At 37.9% G+C, this 23,564-nt stretch overlaps 3 protein-coding genes across 6 annotated transcripts; 2 read left to right on the top strand and 1 right to left on the bottom strand.

Moving 5' to 3' along the window:
- Nucleotides 1-95: 95 nt before the first annotated feature.
- On the bottom strand, nt 96-7,855 carry LOC128021207 (proline and serine-rich protein 1). Of its 3 annotated transcripts, none has more exons than XM_052608241.1 (13): nt 7,767-7,855; nt 6,240-6,370; nt 6,036-6,101; nt 5,887-5,955; nt 5,707-5,801; nt 5,519-5,612; nt 5,300-5,410; nt 5,115-5,198; nt 4,929-5,007; nt 4,651-4,743; nt 2,241-3,675; nt 1,199-1,346; nt 96-1,071 (listed from the first exon to the last, which is right to left on the bottom strand). In XM_052608241.1, exons 2-13 carry the CDS (start codon nt 6,282-6,284, stop codon nt 946-948), a joined length of 2,445 nt encoding a protein of 814 aa, XP_052464201.1. In that variant the 5' UTR covers nt 6,285-6,370; nt 7,767-7,855; the 3' UTR covers nt 96-945. The 3 variants fall into 3 exon arrangements, with proteins under 3 accessions (XP_052464201.1, XP_052464200.1, XP_052464202.1); XM_052608240.1 differs by lacking the exon at nt 7,767-7,855 and adding an exon at nt 6,714-6,793; XM_052608242.1 differs by lacking the exons at nt 4,651-4,743; nt 7,767-7,855 and having other exon boundaries at nt 6,240-6,768.
- On the top strand, nt 6,917-15,738 carry LOC128021209 (vacuolar protein-sorting-associated protein 36). The gene is made up of 14 exons (XM_052608245.1): nt 6,917-7,157; nt 7,415-7,483; nt 7,610-7,680; nt 7,782-7,896; nt 8,119-8,208; nt 9,452-9,538; nt 9,859-9,891; nt 9,971-10,048; nt 11,325-11,459; nt 11,605-11,670; nt 12,737-12,801; nt 13,981-14,065; nt 14,918-14,994; nt 15,083-15,738. Exons 1-14 carry the CDS (start codon nt 7,062-7,064, stop codon nt 15,162-15,164), a joined length of 1,149 nt encoding a protein of 382 aa, XP_052464205.1. The 5' UTR covers nt 6,917-7,061; the 3' UTR covers nt 15,165-15,738.
- A 603-nt stretch (nt 15,739-16,341) lies between these two features.
- On the top strand, nt 16,342-23,042 carry LOC128021205 (thrombospondin type-1 domain-containing protein 1). Of its 2 annotated transcripts, none has more exons than XM_052608239.1 (5): nt 16,342-16,518; nt 17,235-17,354; nt 18,584-19,543; nt 20,183-20,341; nt 20,418-23,042. In XM_052608239.1, exons 2-5 carry the CDS (start codon nt 17,297-17,299, stop codon nt 21,854-21,856), a joined length of 2,616 nt encoding a protein of 871 aa, XP_052464199.1. In that variant the 5' UTR covers nt 16,342-16,518; nt 17,235-17,296; the 3' UTR covers nt 21,857-23,042. The 2 variants fall into 2 exon arrangements, with proteins under 2 accessions (XP_052464199.1, XP_052464198.1); XM_052608238.1 differs by having other exon boundaries at nt 17,230-17,354.
- The last annotated feature ends 522 nt before the right edge of the window (nt 23,043-23,564 follow it).

The following is a 23,564-nucleotide window of genomic DNA, read 5'->3' as shown; positions in this document are numbered from 1 at the left end:
GTTGTGGGTTTAGTGGTCATTCTGGAAAGTCCTGAACAGGTGAAGGGTAAAGTGACATACCTACTGCTATGAATAACGACAAACAACAAAAAAAATCTAAGAAAAGAACTTTTATTTCATGATACTGTTCGAACATACTAGACTAAACCTACCATATTCTTTATTATACTTTATAACATATAATGAAAACAAATGTGAGTACTGTAGACTGTGAGTACAGATCTACATTGTATACATGTAAAATTCATGGTCCTGACCTTAATATCACCAAAATTGCACAAGAGTGTAAAATACATAACACTATAGTCACTTAGGAGTTGCAAAGTAAAATAATAATAGTAATAAAAAAACAGAACAGCTACAGTACAAATATAAAAAACACCTAACTTACCCATTCTCAAAGGGTATTTACATGTACAGCATTTGACAGACATTTGTAAAAAAGGTCCATTAACTACTTTCATGATACAGGGAAAAACAGTTTAGTAAAATTTAGACACCCGCACTGTTCACATTTACTCTAATGGTGTATTAAAATTCATTTTAGCATTCATTCTTTTTTTAATTACGATGCTTAAACAGAGTTAAGCCCTAATTACTTCTACAACCCCCCCCAAAAAATAATAATAATACTAAAGAACAGTATTCATTTAATTCAAATACAGTCCAGCCTTCAAAAGTCAATCAAAATTATGTTAAAATTACTAGTGCAGTGCGCTAAACCACAAGCTCATCTTGATTTGAAACTTGTATCTTCTATTGAAATTATTGGAGAGTAGTTTCCACATTAGTTTCTGAATTTTACCCATAATTGTGCTATGACAATTATGACACCTTTTTCCATGCAGAGCACCACAGTCCACAATGTTCGTCATTGTTTATGCACGCTTCACACAAAATGTCACGTAGTTTTCGATATGCCTGCACTCTGTAACTCACAATGAGTTACTGCCAGCCCAGTTGTGGATGCAGGCCTGGCTGCAAAGGGAAGCTCGAGCCTGCGGCTGCGGGGTAGTTAGTGAATCCATTTGGCTGAGGAGGGTAACTGTCAAGCGCTGATGCAGAGTGAGCCTGCAATCACACAAACAAAACATACATTAACATTTGCATAGAGTAAATTCTTTTAAAAATCTTGCTCGTAATTATAATAGCAGGCACAGAAATAAAGAGCCACAGCCTCTAATTAACATATAGTTACCTGCAAAAGAGCAGACTGCATGGCGGAGTTGTGAAGACCAGAGAGGGAAGCAGGAGATGCTGTCGCGGAGAAGCTGGGCATCCCTGGGGGGAAAGACAGCAACCCTGGAAAAGCTGCACCTCCAGGGGCCTGGAGACTACCAGTTAGCCTAATTAACACATTAAGCAGCATTGCATTAGCCTATTAATAATTCAATTCTAATGATCATCTTACTAACACAAATAGATTGCACTTATGTAGTTTCACAATTATCTGTAAAACTAAATTCAAAGGTAAGTGTGCTACCTGAAAAGCTATCACACATATGTGCTCACTACTTCTTGAGAGCAATAATTCACTTGTTCCATATGTTGCTGACAGAATTGGTATCTAAACTTCAAGTTAATTAGCCAAATGTATATATTATGATATATGATATATTCGAGGAACACATATCATAGAAGGTAAAACATATACTTTGCAGAACATGTCAACTAGAAAGTGTTTGACATTACCAGTTCAAGAACCCAGTGACCTGTATTGCTAACTGCGATCTACATCGGCCTTCTAAGGCAGCATTTTTCCATTCGATTGACAATGCAGATGATCCATATTAGTTCAGCACAGAGGGGCTCAATTCCGTTCCCAGTGGTCTACCTTCCAGCAAAGATCTTCAGGGGCACTTGATAATTGCAGACAGATGATTTGAACTATGCAGTTAGGTAGATATCCAGGAACAGGATTAGACACCCCTGGTTTAGCACTTTCTGCTTATTTCAAATAATCCTAAATCAGGGGTAGCCAACCTTGCTCCTAGAGGGCTACCGTCTGGCAGGTGTTTTTTTAAACACACCTGAATCAGCTAATCAATTCTTAATAAGCTGTGTTCAGGATTACTTTAAAATAACAGGCAGATTTACTGGAGCAGGGTTGGAATTGGAGTCTGTCCTCTAGGAACAGGGTTTGGTAGCCCAGCCCTAATTCAACCCTAGAATAGTATTCAAACCTCTCTACCTAATACTTTATAAAGTTGTGCAACTTAAATAGAAGAAAATAAAATTACCCAGCCTGGCCAACAAGGGCGGGGTTGAAGTTAGAGCTGAATGCAGAGGCGAATCCAGGAAGCACAGGAGAAGAGGAGGAGATTCCTGCTGCAGCAGCTGCTGCGACTGCTGCTGCCTGGAGAGGTGCAACGGTGGCTACTGAGGAAGAGGCTCCTGGAAGCCCCATCAATGAGGACAGCACCGGACTACCTGATGCAGTGTGCCCTGAGCCTCCAAAACCTTGGAAGGCAGGGTTTGGGCCGGAAGGAAGACCCGGGAACACGGAGGGAGCTGTGGTCAATCCCAGGCCAAAGGGGGAGGGCGAGGGAGCACTAGAGTGAGCCAGGCCAGAGTATACAGATGAGACTGGAGGAGTAGAAGTGGATGAGGTGGAAATGGAGGACTGGGCTCCAGAGAAAGGAGACACTGGAAAATGTGGAGAAGGGCTGCTTCCAGACTGAGAGCCCAGAACCGAGGAAAGACTGTGTAGTGCAGATACACCAGCAGTGCTGGGCAAAGAAGACTGTGGTGAGGCAGCACCATGAGCCATGCCAAGGGGTCGGGCAAGAACAGCAGAGTTTGGCATAACTAGAGAGCTAATAGAAGGAGTGCTAGAGCGGGAGGGACCTTTAAAAGCAGAAGGGACAGGACTGTTGCTTCCACTACCTCCACCTTGGCGGGCCATGGAGCTAGCATGTTGGTCCATAAACAAAGCTCCAGCAGGGCTACTCATGGCTGTTTGAGAGGTCAGTCCAGGAGAGGGTTTAGGACTAGGACTGGACGCCACTGGTAATCCACCAACACCTTGCATGCTTGGAGTAGAGCGTCCAGGAGTGAGGGAGGACATCCCTGAGGGTGTGTAACTACGGATAACTGAATGTGACTGGGTAGAGGGAGTGCCAGGGAGCGAAAGTGCTGACTGGGAATCTGAGGAGGGTGGGTACCCCTTCTTTGAGTGTAATCCCATAGCTCCATGAGGAGTCAAGGGATCATCAGTTGCCCTGGGAGTAGATGCGAGTCCACCAGTAGGTGTTTCTGAGCGGGGAGCACTGTGGAAGGGAGAAGGAGGGACGCTTGCACTTGGCCCAGGTGTTCCACAGGGTGTTCCAGATGGGGTATGACTTCTGATGACTGAAGGGGTGTTTCGACCAGAAGGGGGCATGCCAGCGAACGGAGAAGGAACTGGCGTGGTGTGGCCACTAGAGTTTGAGGCAACTTGGGGAGAGCCAGCTGGGACAGGAGGCCCTTTGATTACTGAGGGCGAGGGGGCAGGAGTAGGGGAGGGGGTAACAGGGTTCTGGGATGGGACCATGCCAGGAAAAACTGGAGTGATTGGTGTTGTAGGCTGAGGCTGGGAGGTGGCAGGAGTGGATGCGGTGGAATTATGAGGAGAAATAGCAGGTGTGCCAGAGATGTTGGAGATTGGATTTTGTTGCCCAACAGGTCGGCTGTAACCTGAAAATATGAAACAATCAGCACAATTAAATATTAAAAGGAAGAAAGTCCTATGAAATGAAGACAAAGGTACCACATGACTAAGTTTATTAGTGTTTGATTTGAAAGATGCATTAGAAAGCCGGAGAGAATTCAGGAAATCTCCCAACCCACTAGCTGCACCATAAGAAACACAATGCAGCAGAGCAAGCATTCATGCTGTAAACATGGACTGACAATATACAACATGTCATAGTGCCCCTTTGAGTTAAAATGAATTAGGGAAAGTTGTTGCAACCCTATACTAATTAATTTTCTGGGTTCAATAAAAAAAGCAACTTGTCAAATTTAACTGATGTTAAATTTAGGCATATTACTGAGTCAAGTCTAAAATATTAGTCTCACCACAAAGATTTTAAGAAATTTTTTGCACATGCGCTCTCAAACTTGAAACTGTGTGGTTTACTTCTATTGCAAGTGCCTTAAATAAAGTGTTTGCCTGACAAAGGTCTTTGACTAAAACGCTGCTGGTTTTAACTTATTGAAATAAAGGGAGCATAACAGTGTGCAGATCCTTTTTCTATTTTTTGATTCATCCTTTGATCTTGCACCTGGTCAAGACTTTTTTTTTTTGATGTGCGTATTTTGATTTTTTTTAAGTGCCTTAAAGTAACCATTTTTTTCCCAGAACATTACTTTCATGAATGGGTTCCGAAAAATCTAAAATGCCGTTTAGTGAGCATGGCAAGCGTTCAATACGTATGCTAAAATCTGTGCTCTCTATAAGCATTTTATGGCATATGGAAATTACCATATTAATTATGTTAGATCAGTAAAGAAACCCCAGAGAGAGTGTTAAGCACGATCAAACTGCATGCTATAGGTGCTGCAGGCAGATTTAGAGCATGCCATGGTGAGGTAGCGTCTAGAGACAGCATTGCTGTCACAGCTGTTAAGGCAGCACACAGCGCTAGCAACAGCAACTATACGTTGTACCTGCCAAATTGGGAGTGGCTCGGTAGGGTGGGGGTGGCACACTGGCAGTGATGACCCCACCCAATGACACCAGACCTGCATTGTTGTATGCACCTGGGCAGCAGCCGGAGAAAAAGGTAAGAACATTCTGCAACCAGTCCCCCAAATTAACTTCAATATTGCCTACAGACATATTGCTGGCATATGCATAGTCTACTATTTTTGTACATTAGGGAGATTATTACGCATTCAATTTATTCTTGGTAATTTTTTTTTCTAATATGAAAAAAGGGTCTTACTTGGAGCGATAGTTGCATGTGGCCTACATGGTGGGATGGGGTATGGCACAGGTCTGTGTGGATTGTACGTTGATGGTGACTTACGGAAAAATAAAAATGGATTTAATAAGAAATCCTTAGCCGTCAATGAAAAATATTAATAGAACAAATATGTTTGTTCAATAACACCAGTCCATTAAAACATACTGGTTTGCTTGGTCCAAGGATGCGTGCAGCAATCCCCTTTCCATCCAGGGTTGTATCGTCTCCATCCTTTTTGGCAGGAATTCTCTATAAAGTTCCAATAAAAGCCACAATTAATTTTAAAGAGCTGAATGAAACAATATGCATTTAAAGGGTATTTAACAGATTTATTACATGAAGGAACTTACAGGGAATGTTCCAGTGACCTGGCTGGGTTTGCCTTTGGGGTAAGGGTTGCCTGGGATCATCCCACAGGATGAAATCATAGCTACTGGAGCTTTACATCCCACCTTACACACCTAAACAATTACAGACATGTACTGCAATTAAATCCTCATTCATTCAGCATAGTCTACACTTGGCCATAGCATACAGTTTGCAAATTCACATGAAAGTCTAAGTTTTACCTGCTCTAGGATTTTTCTTGCACACCGCTTCTCAGCGAGGTGAGTACGGAACGCATCATCCACAGGGCGGAAATTTTGGGCATCAGAAATATTTCTGTAAAGTATATATTACATATTGCATTGCTGCATGATATTTAATTTGTTTGGATATTTGTTGATGTGCATCATTTCTGTAGTGTGTAACTTACAGAGCTATGAGTTCCAGTACAATAATTCTGTCCTTTGAGAATGTGAAACAATTAAGGATGTTTGCAGCCTTTGTTGTAGGAATTGCAACCATTTTCTGCAGGCAAAACCATGTGATGTAGTTAAATAAAGTCATTTAGCTCAACTAAAAAAATAAAATAAAGAAGAAGCAGAATTCTTACATGTTGCAAGGCTTTGACTGCCTTTATCTGTGGCTCTGCCCAGGAGAAGTATTTCAGAATGTCAATCACCTGAGGAAGGACGTTTTACATGTAAGCAGATGTAAGAAACTGTGGAATTACAGTTTTCTACTCTTGCTAGTTCAACATACCTGTTCACTGGAGAAATACCCATGAACCTGCTCTATAGCTTTGATACGTTGATCTGTCAAAACACACTTCAGAACAAACAAAAATGACAGTATTCACGTTATTCTCTGTTGCATATTCAATATTCATAATCACCCAAACAGACCAAAACTGCCTCTTTCCAGGAAAGGCAACCTAAACCTACGTAAATATAACTAATCCAATACCTTTCTAATTTCGTCCAATACGATATCAAAGGATTTCTTGTCCATCTTCTCTGCCGATGTTCCGATCACTGTGTTGATTACCAATTCCTCCTACAGCATCTCACTGACAACCCTTCATTTACCTGCTGGTGCTTAACGCAGTAACCCTGTTATACTTATTCACAGCATCAATGTAAGAATTTATCAACTTTTTGGATATGATTTATCCTTTTAGTGAACCAAGAATAATTTCGGAGAGGTTCAGCATGTATTAAGGAAGAGCGGCGGTCTCTTTAAGTTCAGGCTGGCATGACGTGAGGAACAATAATAGTCCAATGCTAAATCACACACTGCTCAAATGCACCATTCTTCACATACATGCAAGTCTTTTATCATGTTTGCACATTTACATGTTTCGCTGAAATGATTGAAGGTCATTGTCCACGCGCTAGTTTTGATAATTTTGATATATCGTCGCTGTTCGTTGGGGTTTACCTTGAACAGTAAGGTTTAGCAGAGATGCTAAAGGATGCAGTTCGTCTGCGACTTCCTTTGTCAAGACCCCGGCATGAAAGAGTCTGTTTACAAATACGCCTTAAGAGCAGTTGATACTATGTTTTATTTAATATTAAACAAATAGTATTATTATTATTATTATGGTTTATTCATATGGATTTTTATACCACACGTTAAAAGCAAAGCGGAGAGTGAAGTTTTGTTGGGATTGGAGTGTTTTTCAAACAGGCGCATTACCGGACACTTAGGCGGAAGTAAACAGCTGAAGCTACATGTAATATATTCTCTAGTTCTGTTATTCACTTTTGGTTTATTACATTGATAAACATGGACAGGTTTGTTTGGACAAATGGGCTACTTGAGATGGACGAAACGTTAGTAATTCAGCAAAGAGGAGTGAGACTTTACGATGGGGAAGACAAGGTATTTTTTTTTTTCCCAAAGATAGTTTGGATTCTACTGAAAGTTTTGACATGACAGCCATGTGGAAGATACTGACCTGACAATGATGTAAACATTACAGCTAAGCATTTATATTTTGGATGGTCGTTTTCATGTGCTGTTAGAAATACATTTTAGAATCGGGAATTGGGTTTTACCAAATGCAATGATAGGATATGCAGTACTTGAATAGACAGTGTATAATAATGCTCCATTTAATACTGTTTCCTCATTGACAGGCTAAACTTGATGTGGGAGTTGTTCTACTCAGCACCCATCGCCTTCTCTGGAGAGACCAGAAAAATAATGTATATTTTTACTGCTCTTACATTATGTCCATTTTTTAAACCTTATGTCAGATTATTATTATTTTTTTTTTACACTTTTAAGCTTTAAATGAAGTACAATGTCTGAAATCTCTCATTACTCTGTAGGAATGCTGTATATGCATACCCTTGTCACAAGTCATATTCTTTGAGGAGCAAGCAGCAGGCATTGGAAAGAGGTGACTGCGCTTTAACATCAGTGTGCGATTAATGCATCTGACTTGTGTAGCATGGCATAATAATATTGGAAATTATGAACCGTTACCTTTCCAACCTGCAGTGCCAAGATTGTCATTCACCTGCATCCTGTCCCGGAAAATAAGGAGCCGGGCCCCTACCAGCAGAGCAAGTACTCTTATATAAAGCTGTCCTTCAAAGAACATGGGCAAATTGAGGTCAGTAACTTAAGGAGTAATGTCACCAAAATATTTCAGCTGATGATGATGCATAGATTAATTCTGCTTCCGCACGTACATGGAGCTTATTACTCCACTAACTCTGGCTTACATTTTGAAGTGTGCTGTGCACTATAAGCAGTCATGACATTTTCGAGAGGAACGGAGCAGAAGTGATAGAAAGCTGTAAGTAAGGTAACTTGTGCTGTGTGTGGCGTGTAGTTTTACAGACGTCTAACTGAAGAGATGACTCAGAAGCGATGGGAGAATACACCTGTCTCACAGCCCATCCCCACAGGAGTAGGAACCAAGGTCAGCTTAAACTCAGACTTTGAATGATGCATTAACAACTGGGTTTTGTTTCGATATTTCTATTAATTTCATAGTTATTTTATAATAATAATAATAACATTTTTTAAAAATATATTTATGTAATTAATAGTTTGGGATACATTATATAAAAAATGCAAATAAAATGGCTTAGGTTATCATATCTAATGTTATTTTAGTATATTTTAGTTGGTTATTTTATCATAGTCTAAATATATATTTTTAGTTTATGATTTAAAAATATTTATTAATATTTTGATAAAATTTTATTATCATACGTTTAAGTTTAATTTTAAATTAAGTTTGTTTTAAGACTGTACTTTTGACATTTTAATTTGTTTCATTTTAATATTTCTATTTAGCTTTCATTTTTTATTAAATCAGCATTTTATATCTGTATTAGTTTTGGCAATGTAATAAAATATTTTTTACTGAAATATGTAAAATAAAATATTTCTAAAAATGATTACTTCAATTTATTTACATCAGTTAGTTGCCAAAACAACTTTTCTGTTTATATATTTTTTCATTTAAAGTTGTTCATCAAATATTTTTATTTTATTTTATTTCAGTTACTGAAAAATGTTTTAAGATTTTTTGTTTTAACTTACTGTAGCTATATATTTTTTAAATAGTAAATATTATTTTGTGGATAACTGAATAATGCAAGAATTATTTTTATTTATTTATTTTCCAATTAGTGGCATGATTTATATATATATATATATATATATATATATATATATATATATATATAAATTAGCATAACTACCAGATACATTTTTTTCAGCTGTTCTTAATTGGAAAAACTGGCCCCTGATCAGTTTCCTACTCTAGGGATCTGTTTACACTTTGAATCTTTGTGAATTGCCTTTTAATTCAGTTTTGAATGAATAATTATGCAGTATTTATTATATCCATGTGGTGCGTAATGTTGTTTGCCACTTGTCATTTGTGACATAAAGCTGTTCAAATACTTAAAAAAATGTTGTTTTACTTTGGATATTTGGATTTATTATACATAATAGTTAGCTTGCAACATTTGTATTGCCTTTTTTTTTTTTTTAAGAACAGGCCGTGGCCCTGAAGCAGTAACCCCTGGGCAAACCCTTTCCTTCCTGTTCCTTTGTGATTTGTTTGCCTGTTTTTGAATTATTGTTTGTGCGCGTGCATGTTCAACAAAGAATGTGGCTCATTTTTTCTCTTGCGTTCTGTGCTTCTGTAGGCAGGAAGAACACGTGCAGTGGGGATTGTGGGTATTGAACGGAAGCTGGAAGAGAAGAGAAAAGAGACAGATAAAAACATTTCTGAGGTAAGACAGAGAAACAGATTGACAGGTAGTCATATCTGACACACAGCACAGGAATCCCAGCTTGAGATAATCAGGAAAGCTGTGGGCCACAATCAGGCAGTGAGGGGCCCCTGATGTTGAAAGCAAGCGGGACCCTGTTTTTAATGCTAGATGACCTCATAGCTCTGATTAACTTCCTGGCACAGCTATAGTGAAAGAGAAAAATAGCACATAAAATAGGCACACCCAGTGATTTACAGGTGATTTCAGCACTTGATAAAGAGGTGTTTTGTATCTAATTTCTTTCATGTTTCTATTGTAACATCTCTCTTTTCTTTCAGGCCTTTGAGGATCTCAGTAAACTGATGGAAAAGGTCAGTCATTCAGTAGGTTGGTGGGTCGTCCTGTTATCATGCACCGTACAGCCATGGTCAATTTTATCTTTTCCTGCAGGCCAAAGAGATGGTGGAGGTCTCCAAATCCATTGCCAACAAAATCAAAGACAAACAGGGTGACATCACAGAAGATGAGGTGAGCTTTAAGACCCTGAAGCACTAGTGTTTTATCACGTAACTAGCCGAGATATTTGACATTAGCCAATAATTAATTTGGGGCAGTACGATTATTATTTTTTTTTTTTATGTTTCTGAAAAAAGTGTATTATGTTCAGCAAGGCTGCAATTATTTGGTATCAAAAATACGTTAAAAATACGGTACTATTTTGAAATATTATTACAATTTTAAAACTTTTTTCTATTCGAGTATATTTTAAAATGCAAGTTTTCAGCATCATTACTCCAGTCTTCAGTTTCACATGATGTTTTAGAAATCATTCTAATACGCTAAATTGTTCAGGAGATATTTCATATTATTATTATTATTAGAAATTTTTATAACAGTTGTGCTGATTAATATTTTTGTAGAAATGTGATAAAGTTTTTCAGGGTTCTTTCATAAAGAGAAAGTTCCAAAGAAGAGCATTTATTTGAAATAAAAACAAATTTTAAACCGTTTAAAAGTCTTTATCAATGCATCCTTGCTGAAAAAAAAAAAAAAAAAAAAAAAAAAGTAACTGACCCCAGACATGTAAACACTGGTTCCTACACATATGTAGTTGTAAGAAGAGATACAAACCTTTCCTCCTCAAACTCTATTACTGCTGTGATCCTGCTGAAGTTAACAGCCTTTCTTAGATTACATGTAGATAACAGATGTAGTGTTATACAGCAGCTATCTGTTTTGTTTTTTATTTGGTCTCCATATGCACATACATGCTTCTAAAAGGTTAGATATCAGTCCTTCTCTCTTCAGTAAAATAATACATTTGATTATCTATGTGTGGAGGGTCTATAATTCCAAAGCATGGCAAACATTAGCAGCGACATAAATAGAACCTAGAATTGAGCTGAAAAGAACTCAGGATTGACATCCACCGTGCTTCTCAAGTGCATCATTGCATCCAAATAGACATAAATATTTATTGCACAGAAAATCACTAGTTATTACAGAAGACCACACAAGGAAAAACTTTGATACATCTAAAAATGAGTAGATAAGAAGTTTTGTTTCATCTGTAGGAATGTTATGTTAATGTTAAAACTGGAATTATTATATATATATATATATATATATATATATATATATATATATATATATATATATATATATATATATATATATATATATATATATATATATATATATATATAATTTTTTTTTTTTTTTTTTTTATTTTTTTTATTATTATTATATGTAGTGTAGAGCTGCAATTAAATTTGTTATGTTTGTTTTCTTTGCCATACAAAAGACTATCCGCTTCAAGTCTTATTTGCTGAGTATGGGTATAGCCAACCCAGTGACCAGAGAGACACATGGCTCAGGCACACAATACCACATCCAACTCGCCAGACAGCTGGGAGACATACTGCAGGCCCCACTGGAGGTAATAAACTGTGGGTTTTTCTTATGCTTACCAAACGGATTTCCATGGCCACCTGCATACATAAATGATATGATATTGTTAGGTTGGCTTACTCTTCCTTCCTTACTCTTCATCTGCTGTTCTATGTTATTCTTTCTCTTTATAGGAGCGTGGAGGAATGATGGCCCTCACTGAAGTGTACTGTTTGGTGAACCGAGCCCGTGGAATGGAGGTAAGATGGACACATCGGTACAGTATGTCTTGCTATTGAGTTAATCGGATCAGATCCTGATCTTCTTCCCAGAAGCATTAAGAGTGAAGCTGATGATGGCAGAGTAGAAAGTGTGATGGCATTGGTTTAGTTTGCATCTAGCAGAATGTTGTCACATGTAGTATAACTAGCCCTCAGGTTCATCTCATCATTTAAAATTATATATACTAAAATGTTTATGAAATGTAATAAAATGGATTATTGATGTTTAAAAACTTTTGTCTGACAAATAAAGGTCATATGAAAGATCATTTGATCAAGGTTTGACAGTAAGGTTAGTAAGGTTCTAAAATGTCATTTTGTGTGACTCCCCAAAACCTAATGATATTTATGTGTATATATATATTTTTTTTAAATAAACTAAAAACAATTTATAATAAGTTTTAAGTTCTACATTGTAAGTTTTATATTACTATATAGTTTAAAATGTATTTATAATAATTAATGTTATGAAATGAGTAATGTAATTTGTTACTATGATGCAAAGCTGAATTTTCAGCATCATTACTCCAGTCTTCAGTGTCACATGATCCTTCAGAAATTGCTCTAACGTGCTGATTTGCTGCTCAAGAAACATTTATTATTATCAGTGTTGAAAACAGTTGTGCTGCTAAATCATTTTTGTGGAAACCATCATACATTTATTTAATGAATATAAAGTTCTTAAGTTCTTCTAAATTTCTTTACTGGCACTTTTGATCAACTGAATTATTGAAACTATTGCTAAATAGAAGTATTAATTTCTTTAAAAAAGAATCATAATGACATCTAAAAACTTTTTTTTTTTTAATGATTAAGATGTGGACACATTCAAAGTGTAATGAAAATATGTTTTGTAAGGAAAAGTACTTTTTAGGGTCATTTCTTTGAAATATACATATTTATTTACATTTTACATTTAGCAGACGTTTTTATCCAAAGTGACCTACAGTGCATTCAGGCTATACTTTTATTTTTGTATTAATTGAAACATTCTGGATGGATCTTTTCAAGTCGTATAATCTGTCTCTCGCTAATTTCTTCTCAGCTTCTCTCTCCTGAGGACTTAGTCAATGCCTGCAAGATGTTTGAATCCCTCAAGCTTCCTCTACGGTAAGGGTGTGAACATATATATTTGTGTGTGTGTGTTTGCGTGAGTAAAAGTGAGCAAATGGGGATGTGGACTGTGTAAGCCAGTCTTTGTAGGCCAAAGCAGGTCAGTGTGGGATCGGTCAGCCATTTCCTGGCAAACTTCCTGTTTTCAGGACCCATGTCCGCCCTCTGTCTGTTGGCTGCATTTTCCACCTTTCAAAAGAAAACAACAATTTGACTCACAAACCACAATTAGGTTGCATACAGTTAGATTACGAAGCAATGTTTTCTTCTTGTGTTCTTAAAGGGATAGTTCACCCAGAAATGAAAATTACCACATTATGTATTCACCCTCACGCCATCCTAGGTGTATATGACTTTCTTCTTTCAGACAAATACAATCGGAGTTATAGTAAAAACATGTCCTGGCTCCTCCAAGTTTTAAAATGGCACACGGTGGTTAATAAAGGCCTTCTGAACAGAATGGATGCATTTGTTTTTTTTTTAAAACCTTATCAATCTGTAGTTTTCCGCCAACTGTTGTTGCGAGTAGATGAGACAGTGGCATTCAGCGTATGACGTAGGCGTAGCATAAGCTCTGGTGAAAAAGTGATGAACATGGATGCACACAGTAGAGAGCAAAACAAAACACTGGTCATGAATTAAGAAGATATGAGGATTTGTAAAGAAAAATGTCAGAGGATTTGAAGAGGAGACTATGACTTTGAAAGGAGACTTTGCTAAACAAAGGAAACTTTGCATCCTTTGATACTGTAAACAAAACTTGGTTATCATGAAAGTAACATATATTCCCACATCACATGTCATCCGCTGGAACACGACTCTCTCATGAACACACGCACAACAGCTAGAGGAATCTAGAGATTAAGGTTTATAAAGTTTTAAATATGGATATATTAGCGTTTATTAACCACCTGGAGCCATGTGAAGCACTTTTTATGATAGATGGACACAGTTTATTTTGCTTCAAAATCTCAACCACCATTCACTTCTATTATAAAGCTTGAAAGAGCCAGGACATATTTTAATATAACTCCGATTGTATTCTTCGGAAAGAAGAAAGTCATATACATCTAGGATGGCTTGAGGGTGAATAAATCATGGGTTAATTTTCATTTTTGGGTGAACTTTCCCGTTAAGTAACCAACAGAATTAACATATATGTTCTTTCCCTGTCAGGTTGCGAGTATTTGACAGCGGCGTTATGGTGGTTCAGCTCCAGTCCCACAGTGAAGAGGAAATGATTGCCTCCGCTCTAGATAACGTGAGTGTCGTGCCATCTTTTTCCCTCATCTGTGAGATCACTTATGTGGCCGTTCAAACATCATGCAGAAACTTCCTGTCATGTTTAATTACGGGTTCATAGAGTGGAAATTGGATTAGACTTATAACCACAAACTTGTACTGCCAATTTCTTCCTCTTCTATTAAATGGTTGAGGCTAGAAGAGTGAGAGAAGTTTCCGGTTTCATTCTAGAAATTACATGAATTGAACCACCTTCAAAGTCTTTTTGGACAAGACACAGCTAGCAGATGTGATTGGGGGTGGTGTGTTAGGTCAAAGAGCTGGAAGGAGAGGCGTATCAGATTAGAAATTTCCATCCCTGAAGAGTGAAGGAGAGATCAGTTGACATGGGATGGCATTTATTTCTCTATTCATATTGGATCAGCCGTTAATTTTTTTATATAGGTGAATCTGGTGAAATCTGCTACAGCGAAAGCTGTAATGAAAATATACACTACTTGAAGCAGCGCAACCCAGAGAAAAGCTATGAAATTAAGATAAAAGGCTATTGGAAATAATTTAATACACATTCATGGACAAATATATATTAAAACTAAGTCAGTGATTCTGATAGAGTTTAGGCTGGCCCTGACGGCCCACCTCTGCTTAATTGTCATAATTAATAAAAAAAATAATTTTGTCAAGTTTTCCCTTTCAATTTTAGTGTGAGACACGCATTGTATAAATGCACTGTGACACATTTACCTTAATCTCAACATAGTGTTGTTTATATTTTTTTTAGCTTTGGCAATTCCCCCACAACACAGAGCAGTGCTTTTGGTGGGCATCCATCTGGTTTAATTGAGGTTTCCTTCTCTTTTTCCTCTCCCAGGTGTCCGATAAAGGCTCCCTCACAGCCGAAGAGTTTGCCAAGCTGTTGGGACTGTCAGTTCTGCTTTCTAAAGAAAGGTACAGGAGACAGCCTTTTCCTTATTTCATCAATAATTCATCCCTCAAGTGCCTTCTCACTATTTTGATGTATCGCTCTCTTTTACAGATTGTTATTAGCTGAAAAAATGGGTCACTTGTGCCGAGACGATTCAGTAGAAGGTCTGCGATTTTATCCCAACCTGTTCTGACGCATGAGGCCGATATGTTATCAAACCCAGCTGGGTCTTAGCTCCTGTTGGCCCACGGATCCCTCTCAGAACTGATAACGTTTTAGTGGGCACCTACTTTTTCACTGTATTTGTCAATAGGGTCTTTCATAAATGTTGGTTAAGGTACTTGCGTACATTACCACATCATTTTTTTTTTGTTTCTGTGCCTAACATGCTTAGTGATTTCCACAGCCTTTAATGAAATGGAGATGACAGAAATGTTCATGAGGACGCAGAGGACAGTTTTCTTGTTTAAATCAGTTATGTTGATATTTTGACTCCAGCGCATGTTTAATGCATAAACATATGTGTGCATTACATATGCATCAAACTGTTGTGTAAACACATGAGAAAGAATGTAAGGAAAATGTTATTAAAACTAAAAAAAAGACAAAATAACCAGAAAATCATCAAAATAATTCAGTGACACTCTTAATGAAAGCAATCTACTTTTCCCCTTATGGAAGCATAAATTCTTCCACACTTAATTTGGACCATTGTGTGAAAATAATATATCTAAAAAAATAATAAATAAAAAAACATTTTTCTTTCATTTGTTCATTTATCTTTCTTGAGTATTTATAGTGTGTTATCAGGTTTTGCTGGCATTTTTCAATCCGGGTGTTATAGCAGGTTTTTCACCAGCATTAATTGTCTTTTATGGTACTAATTGATTTTATTTTAGAAATTATTATTATATATTTTTTAAGGTCTGTTCCATGGAAACATGTGAGCCAGTAATGACAACTGCGATTATAGATCCTCTTGAGATAGACCTCTTCATTGTGATGAGATTTATTGAGGATAGGTTTAATCTATATATATATATATATATATATATATATATATATATATATATATATATATATATATATATATATATATATATATATATATATATAAGCAGAAGAGATTAAACGCTAACTTCTGACATTTATGTTTGGTAACATGAACTATAGTAGATAATTGGCTGCATTAATAGAGAGCCAGCAGAGCTATCTGCACGGTCGCTGAGAAATTAGTGATTCACACTGAATATGTGTAATAAAATCTATATATAATATTTTTTTTTTTTTTTTTGGGGGGGGGGGGGGGGAGATCAGACCGCATCCTAACTTAATTTCCCTAAAAACAGCCAGTAGAGGAAGCAAGGGAACGCGCGTTCACGGTCTGCAAACATGAGAGCGCGCTCGTGGGAGCGTGCCTGAGAGCGGTGTCGCTCCGTGACGTTCATTCATTTAACGTTTAAAAAACAAAACTGACGGTAACGCGGTGTCATTCAGCTCGACCAGGATACAAGAACATACCGTATTCGTCCGACTCAATCTGATATGTAAGTAGAATACTTTATCATCTACCTCCTTAGGTTATTTACCTTTTAATTTTAGCATTTAAGTGTAATATATTGACTGGTTTTGGTTATATCTCTAATGCACGAGAGTTTTTATTTTATTTTGTATAAGATAAGGATAACATATATCAGGAAAATATGAGTAAGAAGTTATAAGTAACAAAGTAACGGGAATGTGGACGTTTCTGGAGTGTTAAAATGTAGCCTATTGTGTTCCAGCAACATCATAATGTCATTATACATCTATTAAACCCAATTTCATTTTAAAGTAATAAAATTATATATAGTATTGTTTAATAATATATATATATATATATATATATATATATATATATATATATATATATATATATATATATATATATATATATATTGAAAATGTGTTTTAATAGACGTTTCTAAGCAATACATATTTTCCCATAAATATTGCTCAAGAATTAAAAATTAAAGAAAGGCAATTGTATAAAACCTATATTTTTATTAAGTGTAATTGTAGGCTATGGATTGTATGTATGTAATGAATAGTTTATGTACTATGTGTTAAAATGTGAGATTATCAAGAAGATATTCAAATTCATATTTCCACATTACCGTTCAATAGTCTCATGAAAGAGTCAGGCGACTGCCAAAACAAATAAGTGTTGTATGGAAGTAGAATAAATGTACTTAATTTATCCCTTGTGTCTGTCTCAGGACAGAGTGAATGAAGGTGGACAGGGGTGATGTGGACAAAGAAAGATAAGAGGCCGCAGAAGTCGGAATGACACAGGGTTTCCCTACAGTGACCCCATTTGTGTTGCTCTTCCTGATGGGATTTGGTGAGAAGATATCCTTACATTTTAAAGAACACTTTGTCTTGGAGCTTAGTCAAATCAATTTTATTTGTATGCCCTATGCCTTCAACTTTATAGAAAATCATGCCTTAATGCCCAGCAGAATGTGCAAACCATAGGTGACTGTGGCAAGGAAGGGAAATCCAAATCTACAATGTAACGGGTGTAATAAAACCATTGGATTCTCATTACATCTGCAGGAATCTTGACAGCCCCACAAATGCTCAGTTATATAATCCAACTTTTCTGATTCTCATACAAAAAATAGAGTTTAAATGAAGGTCAGTGATTGCCAGTTTCAAGTGCACCGTGGTGAATAGTTGGAGAGGAAAATGGAGGGGGGGGGGGGTCACTGACATTTCCTGCCCTCTCTTCCCCTGGATGCATTTGTTTTTTCTGCAGGAAGTGACCCACACATGCAGCGTTCATAAATCACAAAGCCTTCTCAAGTTCTCATACTGCAGGACTAGACAACAGTACTGTACAGCTGTAGAACTTATCTAAAACTTGAAAAATTTACCTGAACTTGAATGTGTTACAGTGTTGCATTATTATTAAGGAGTATAACATGATATTTTCATCTCGCTCAAAAGGCACAACCTTAAATGTGAAAATCTACAGTAATATTAGAGGCCAACCATGAGGTCTAATCCATGTCTAAAAAAAAAAAAAATGGTTAGCTCGTGTTCTGTCACAATAGGCTGTGGTGCATATAATGGTGGTGGTGAGTTTGTGTATTCTAAAGATTGTTTCTTCCTTATCTCCCCATTACCCCCTGTCCTAGTCACTGTCAATAAAAGTGTCAATAAAAGTGTCAATAAAGTCAAAAAGAAAAGTTAGAAAATGTTGTGAAATTTCTTCCAGGCCTGTAGTTGGAAAGTCTTATGTTTTTCCTTAGGGAAAATAAATGGGGCAAAAAGCTCCTGAGCTAGAGAAGGACAACTTGAAAGTGGGGTATTTAGTGTTGGGACAGTAAATAGAACATTCTTGTAACCGCATAGCAACATGCTAACAACCACTCAGAATCATTTAGCAAACACATAGCTAAAGGAAAAAATATTGCATGGTTAAGAATAACTAAAATTTCACTTTTGGTTATGTTATGCTACTTTAGGGAACTTGGTAATAGCACAGATACAAACTTTCCATCAAATTTGCCTCCTAATCTTTATGTGTACTGATCGATTTTAATTTATATGTTATTTCTTTTAAAGCAATGGCTGGTATCCATCTCTGGCCATCATTACACATCGCCTTGAGCAATGCCAGTGTGTTTGTGGATTACAGCACTGAAAGCAACTTCACCGTCCACAGGCTGACAGTGTCATTGATTGACATTGACAGGAATGTCACAGTACTCTCTAGGTCGCTTCCCTTTAACCAGTCAGAAGGGTCAATGGAGTTCAACTGCTCTTGCTTCCTGTATGCAGGTAATTTCAGATTCAGACTTGAGCAGAAGCACATCCTCGCCTTGTCTAACATGAGTGCCGTCTGGTGGTGGAGTCCGGTTCTACATGTGCATTGGCCCACCTTTCACCTGGTTGTGGATCGTGGCAGCAACAACAGGAGCTTTAATGACTTTAGGATTGGAGTGTACACTAACAACAACTTCCATCCTTGTTCGAGCAACAAAGCTTCAGCTCTCTTCCTTGACGTCAGTTACCTGGAACAAGTCCAGATAGGGAGGAACACCTTTGAGAAGGTGCAGAACCGGATAAGGCATAATATTAAAGTAGTAAGGTCACAACATGTGGAGATGCCATGTGCATCCCCTCTGACAGAGCGTGGTTTCATCCAGATTTCCCTAAAATCCCCTCACACCCAGCAAGAACTAAAATCCTCTGGTCCCCTTTACATGTCCAGCATCTTCTCCTACAAGCTTCTTGTGGATAACATTTACAAAAGTGGCTGTGAGGGAGCCGTGACTGTTCGTCGAATCGCTCCTCCCTGTACGGTTACAAATGGAAAAGTTCTGCTTTATAAAGAAGAGAATAATGATATGGCTGCTCCCTCTCACCTGGCGTTCAATTTCCTCACGCAAGCGGAGAATGAGACTGAGTTTAACTGCTCCATCTTTGACCCGGGCAGGAATAAGTATTGCTTCCATTTCACACTTGTCTACAGTAAGGCTCCCAGTTTGACACACACCTGTGTGATTGTGCAAAGACATACACGTGAGTCTGATTTTATCAAAGCATGTACAAACCATAGCTAATTTAATCTGTATTTCAGCACCAGTATGTTTAATGATTAAGGTCTGACAGAATCACAAAGCAAACTTTGCAAATTATTTGTATTTGCTAATTAATTTGCTAATTTCACTATGTAGTGCTGAATAAGGCATTTATCACTATTTCTGTAATTTATACTTCGGATTAGGGATTTGAACCCCTAACCCTGATTTGAACCTCTAACCTATAACCCTAACCCAGTGGTGTCCTACTTCTGAAGGGCAACTTTCCAACCAAGTTTACCTCCAGCCTAAATTAATTCTAACCCATGTTTGAGAGCTAAACTCTGGAGAAAGGTGGCCCTCCAGGGGTAGCACTGGACACCCCGGCCCTGCCCTAACCTCTAAACTAAAGTATTAAACGTAGTATTGCAACCAGTTAAAAATAACCAAGAACACTCTGGAAATGCCTTAGAAACTACCTTGGCATCTTAGCAAGGATTTTGACAGTCAAGCATCATTTCCATTTCCTGAGACAAAATCTATTTACTAATGCTGCTTAAGGTGTGTGTATGCATGATATCCATTATTTTCAATGTATTTTTTATTTTTGTTTCTATAATACTGTATCATTGCTCTAAAGGAATGTGGGGACCGTGGCAGCAATGGAGTGGTTGTAGTGTGACGTGTGGGGAAGGGGTGCGAGAGCGTGTTCGTGAATGTCTGCTGCCCTCTACTGGTGGGATCCAATGCACTGGCATGGTTATGGAGCAGTCACACTGTTCGCTAGAAGATTGCACTGGTAACCATTTGACTGTTTTCATCCATTACATTTTTTTTAAAATTATTTCAGAATAAACCGTTTTTTCTCTATGTAGAGGAGCTCCTGCCTCCACCTCTCACCCCTCCGCCAGCTGTGAACTCTCCCCTAATTGGGAATTTAGTGGTAGTAGCTGGGATCTTCCTGTGCCTGGCTGTGATCCTGGCCACCATCTTTATCACAGTGTGGAGAAAACTTTGCCGTGCTCCAAAATGCAGCTCCATGCAACGTGGCTCTCTGCACTCTCCCAGTGGTCGGAAGAACTCTGATGAGGCTTCTATCTACGGTCACAGCATGCAGAGACCCAGTTTCTCAGAAAGTCTCCAGGCAGCTTCCCTCCAGAAGGGACTTACCTTGCCTGCAAAGCAAGGACCTTCAGACCGAGGTGTGTTGGCACATCAACAGAGCATGTCCCTTCCTCTTCCCCTTTCTCAAGACCCAGATAGGATGTCTCCTTCTGGCCAAAAGGTTCTTCCTCCTATTTTTGGCTACCGGTTGGCTCAACGCCAGCTCAAGGAGATGAAAAAGAAGGGCTTAAAAGAGACCACTCAAGTCTACCATGTGTCCCAGAGTCCAGTCGACAACACCATGCTAGAGGCAATGGCTTCAACCCCTTCTGGTCTAATTCCAGTGCCCCAAGAACTTGACAGCCCAGAAGAGTCAAGCAGCAGTCACTTCCGCATAAGGTCTCCCTTTCCAGAACCCACATGGCCTTCCAAAAACAATGCTTTATCAGACAGACAAAAGGTGGACTTGTTGCTGAGTCCAACGAAGTCTTCATTCAGTGCCAGCTCTCATCGTCTTGAGCGTACGGCAGACTGGGTGGAGATGGTAGAGCGCAGTAGAATGCCATACTCCAAAAATCCCAACTTCAGGAGAACTTCAAGCTTCCACGAGAACAACCAGAAGCAGCTGCTCCTTTCCCGACCCTACAGAGAAAGAAGCATGACCCAGGTGACTCCTCGCCAGCTACCAGAGGGGAGCTGTAGACATAGACCCTGGGAGCATACACTTCCTGAACTTGAGGTTTGGTCTTGTTCCAGTCCTAAAATAACTGATAGCTCAGTGGACCACAGGAGAAGACCATGGGTTGACACTCCCCGGTCTCAGTCAAATTCAAAAGATTCAGTTCCAGTGACACCAACAAGAGAGCCCTTGATGGATCGTCACTGCATGGCTCGAAGCCCATCTTCTGCACTGGACCAATGTGAACATGCAGAACAGAACTGGAACAGAAGAGGTCCCTCTCCGATCCAGAGGAACATACTAGCCAGAAAGCTACGAGAGGCTAAGTCATCTACTGGCCACAGGCAACGCAGTTCCACATTTTCTACCTCAGAGCAGAGCAGGGGACGCTGTCGTAGCCTTCCTCTCTCTGCAGACTACAGCAACACCCCATATATTCTCACAGAGTCAGAGCAGCACATGATGGACATTTCTGGATACTTGGGTGAGGATAATGGAGTAGAGGTTCTGACTATTCATAAACTCACCTGATCAAACCTGCGTTCCTGCATTCTGCTAAAGCAAACTCAAACTTCAAAATAAAAGTCTTAATAGAATGAAGTGCTTGTATTTAATAGTAGGAGAATATTTTGCTCCATGTGGACATGCATATCAGATTTTGTAGGCTCTGTGTTTCATATGATTGTTTTCAAGACTTCAAATGAAACCTATGATCAATTTAATTTTTATTTATGTTTTCTTTTCTATTAATTTGAAAAGTTTTTTATTATTTTGCAAACCACTGTCATGGACATGGACCGTATTCATCCAAAAAAATATTTTGTACACATTTGGATTTGTTTGTACACTGGAAAATGCAAATTCTCAGGGTTTTGGCAATTATGGATTTATTTTATGAATGTTTCTTTTACTATCAGCTATGTTAAATATATAAAATGGAAGAGAAAATAGTCTGATGCAGTTTTAGAATCTCAGTCAAGACTTTCAGTATGTTTAGATGCTGCTTTATTATGGTATGCATACGTTATGCCATCATATGTATGAATGCATGCAATCTTACAATATTTATAATTGTATTTACCACTTTACACATATAATAATATGTGCATAAAAGCATAGTATTTGACTTAATATCGAATTGTAATATTTTGTAAAGATAAATCAAATTAATTTATTCAGTTTACCAAGGTAAGATTTTTCCTTTGTCCCTATAAGATTCTTTCTTGCATTATGCACAAAGGATTGCCAGTCATGTGGTTGGTAGATTTATTAAACCACAGTGAATCTTATAGTAAGTATACTGTAAAATACACAAATGTGCATGATGAGACTGTTCAGCTGTCTTGCTAGGTCCTCCTCCACTCCCTAAGTTGTCCATGTAGGAACTGGGACATACTTTCATGGCCGTGCATCTGAGAGAGTACCACAGTCCTCTCCAGGTGCCCAAGACCACACCATTATCATGCTTTGTACTCTCCACCTCTGTAAAAATCTCCCATTAAGATTGGCTGCATGACACCTGTAAGTAAGCAACATGTAACATAAGACACAGAGTTTAGTGTACAAAAAGCTATGCTCATAAAATTGAGAAAAGCCCTCAGCGTTACCTGTTATACCACCAACACTTCTCATCACTGTTAAATCCTAGAAACCTGCACAGACTGGCATTAAGGTGTTAAAGGTAGGAACCAAAAAAAAAAAAAAAAAACATACTTTTTCATCTGACACTTTGAAGTTGTCGTAAATGGCATAGGATGTTTCTCCTTTCCTTTCCAGTCCATCAATTCAATTTTCATCACATTTTCTCCTAAAGAGAATTTAAAAAGTTTTATTTTAAAGCAGAAAAGCAGACTGATCAACTTGTATACAAATCTTACCATCACTAAGCAGGGTATGACTACAATCATTCCCAAGCCAGAATTCATCTTTGCTTGACTGAAGATAGCCAAATCCATAGTGGGAAGATTTATTAATCTTCCCACTTACTGTGAATAGAAATGCTGAATTTATCATACTTATCTTTATTTGAGTCTGAAAGTAAGAACATAAATTTTCCACAAAAATATTTACTACCATCTAAAACATCAAACTTACCTGTCGAAATCAACTTTCTCATTGATCTGTTTCTCAGTCACAGTCCAGACCCCTCCATCTTATACAGTATACAAGAAATGGTTCAAGTGACAGTTTGGGTTTAATCCTGTAGAATCTGCTCTCTGGTTTTAGTCTGTCATATATA

Source organism: Carassius gibelio, chromosome A10 (assembly GCF_023724105.1).
Source record: "Carassius gibelio isolate Cgi1373 ecotype wild population from Czech Republic chromosome A10, carGib1.2-hapl.c, whole genome shotgun sequence".
NCBI lineage: Eukaryota > Metazoa > Chordata > Actinopteri > Cypriniformes > Cyprinidae > Carassius > Carassius gibelio.
This window is presented reverse-complemented; position numbering and strand designations above follow the sequence as displayed.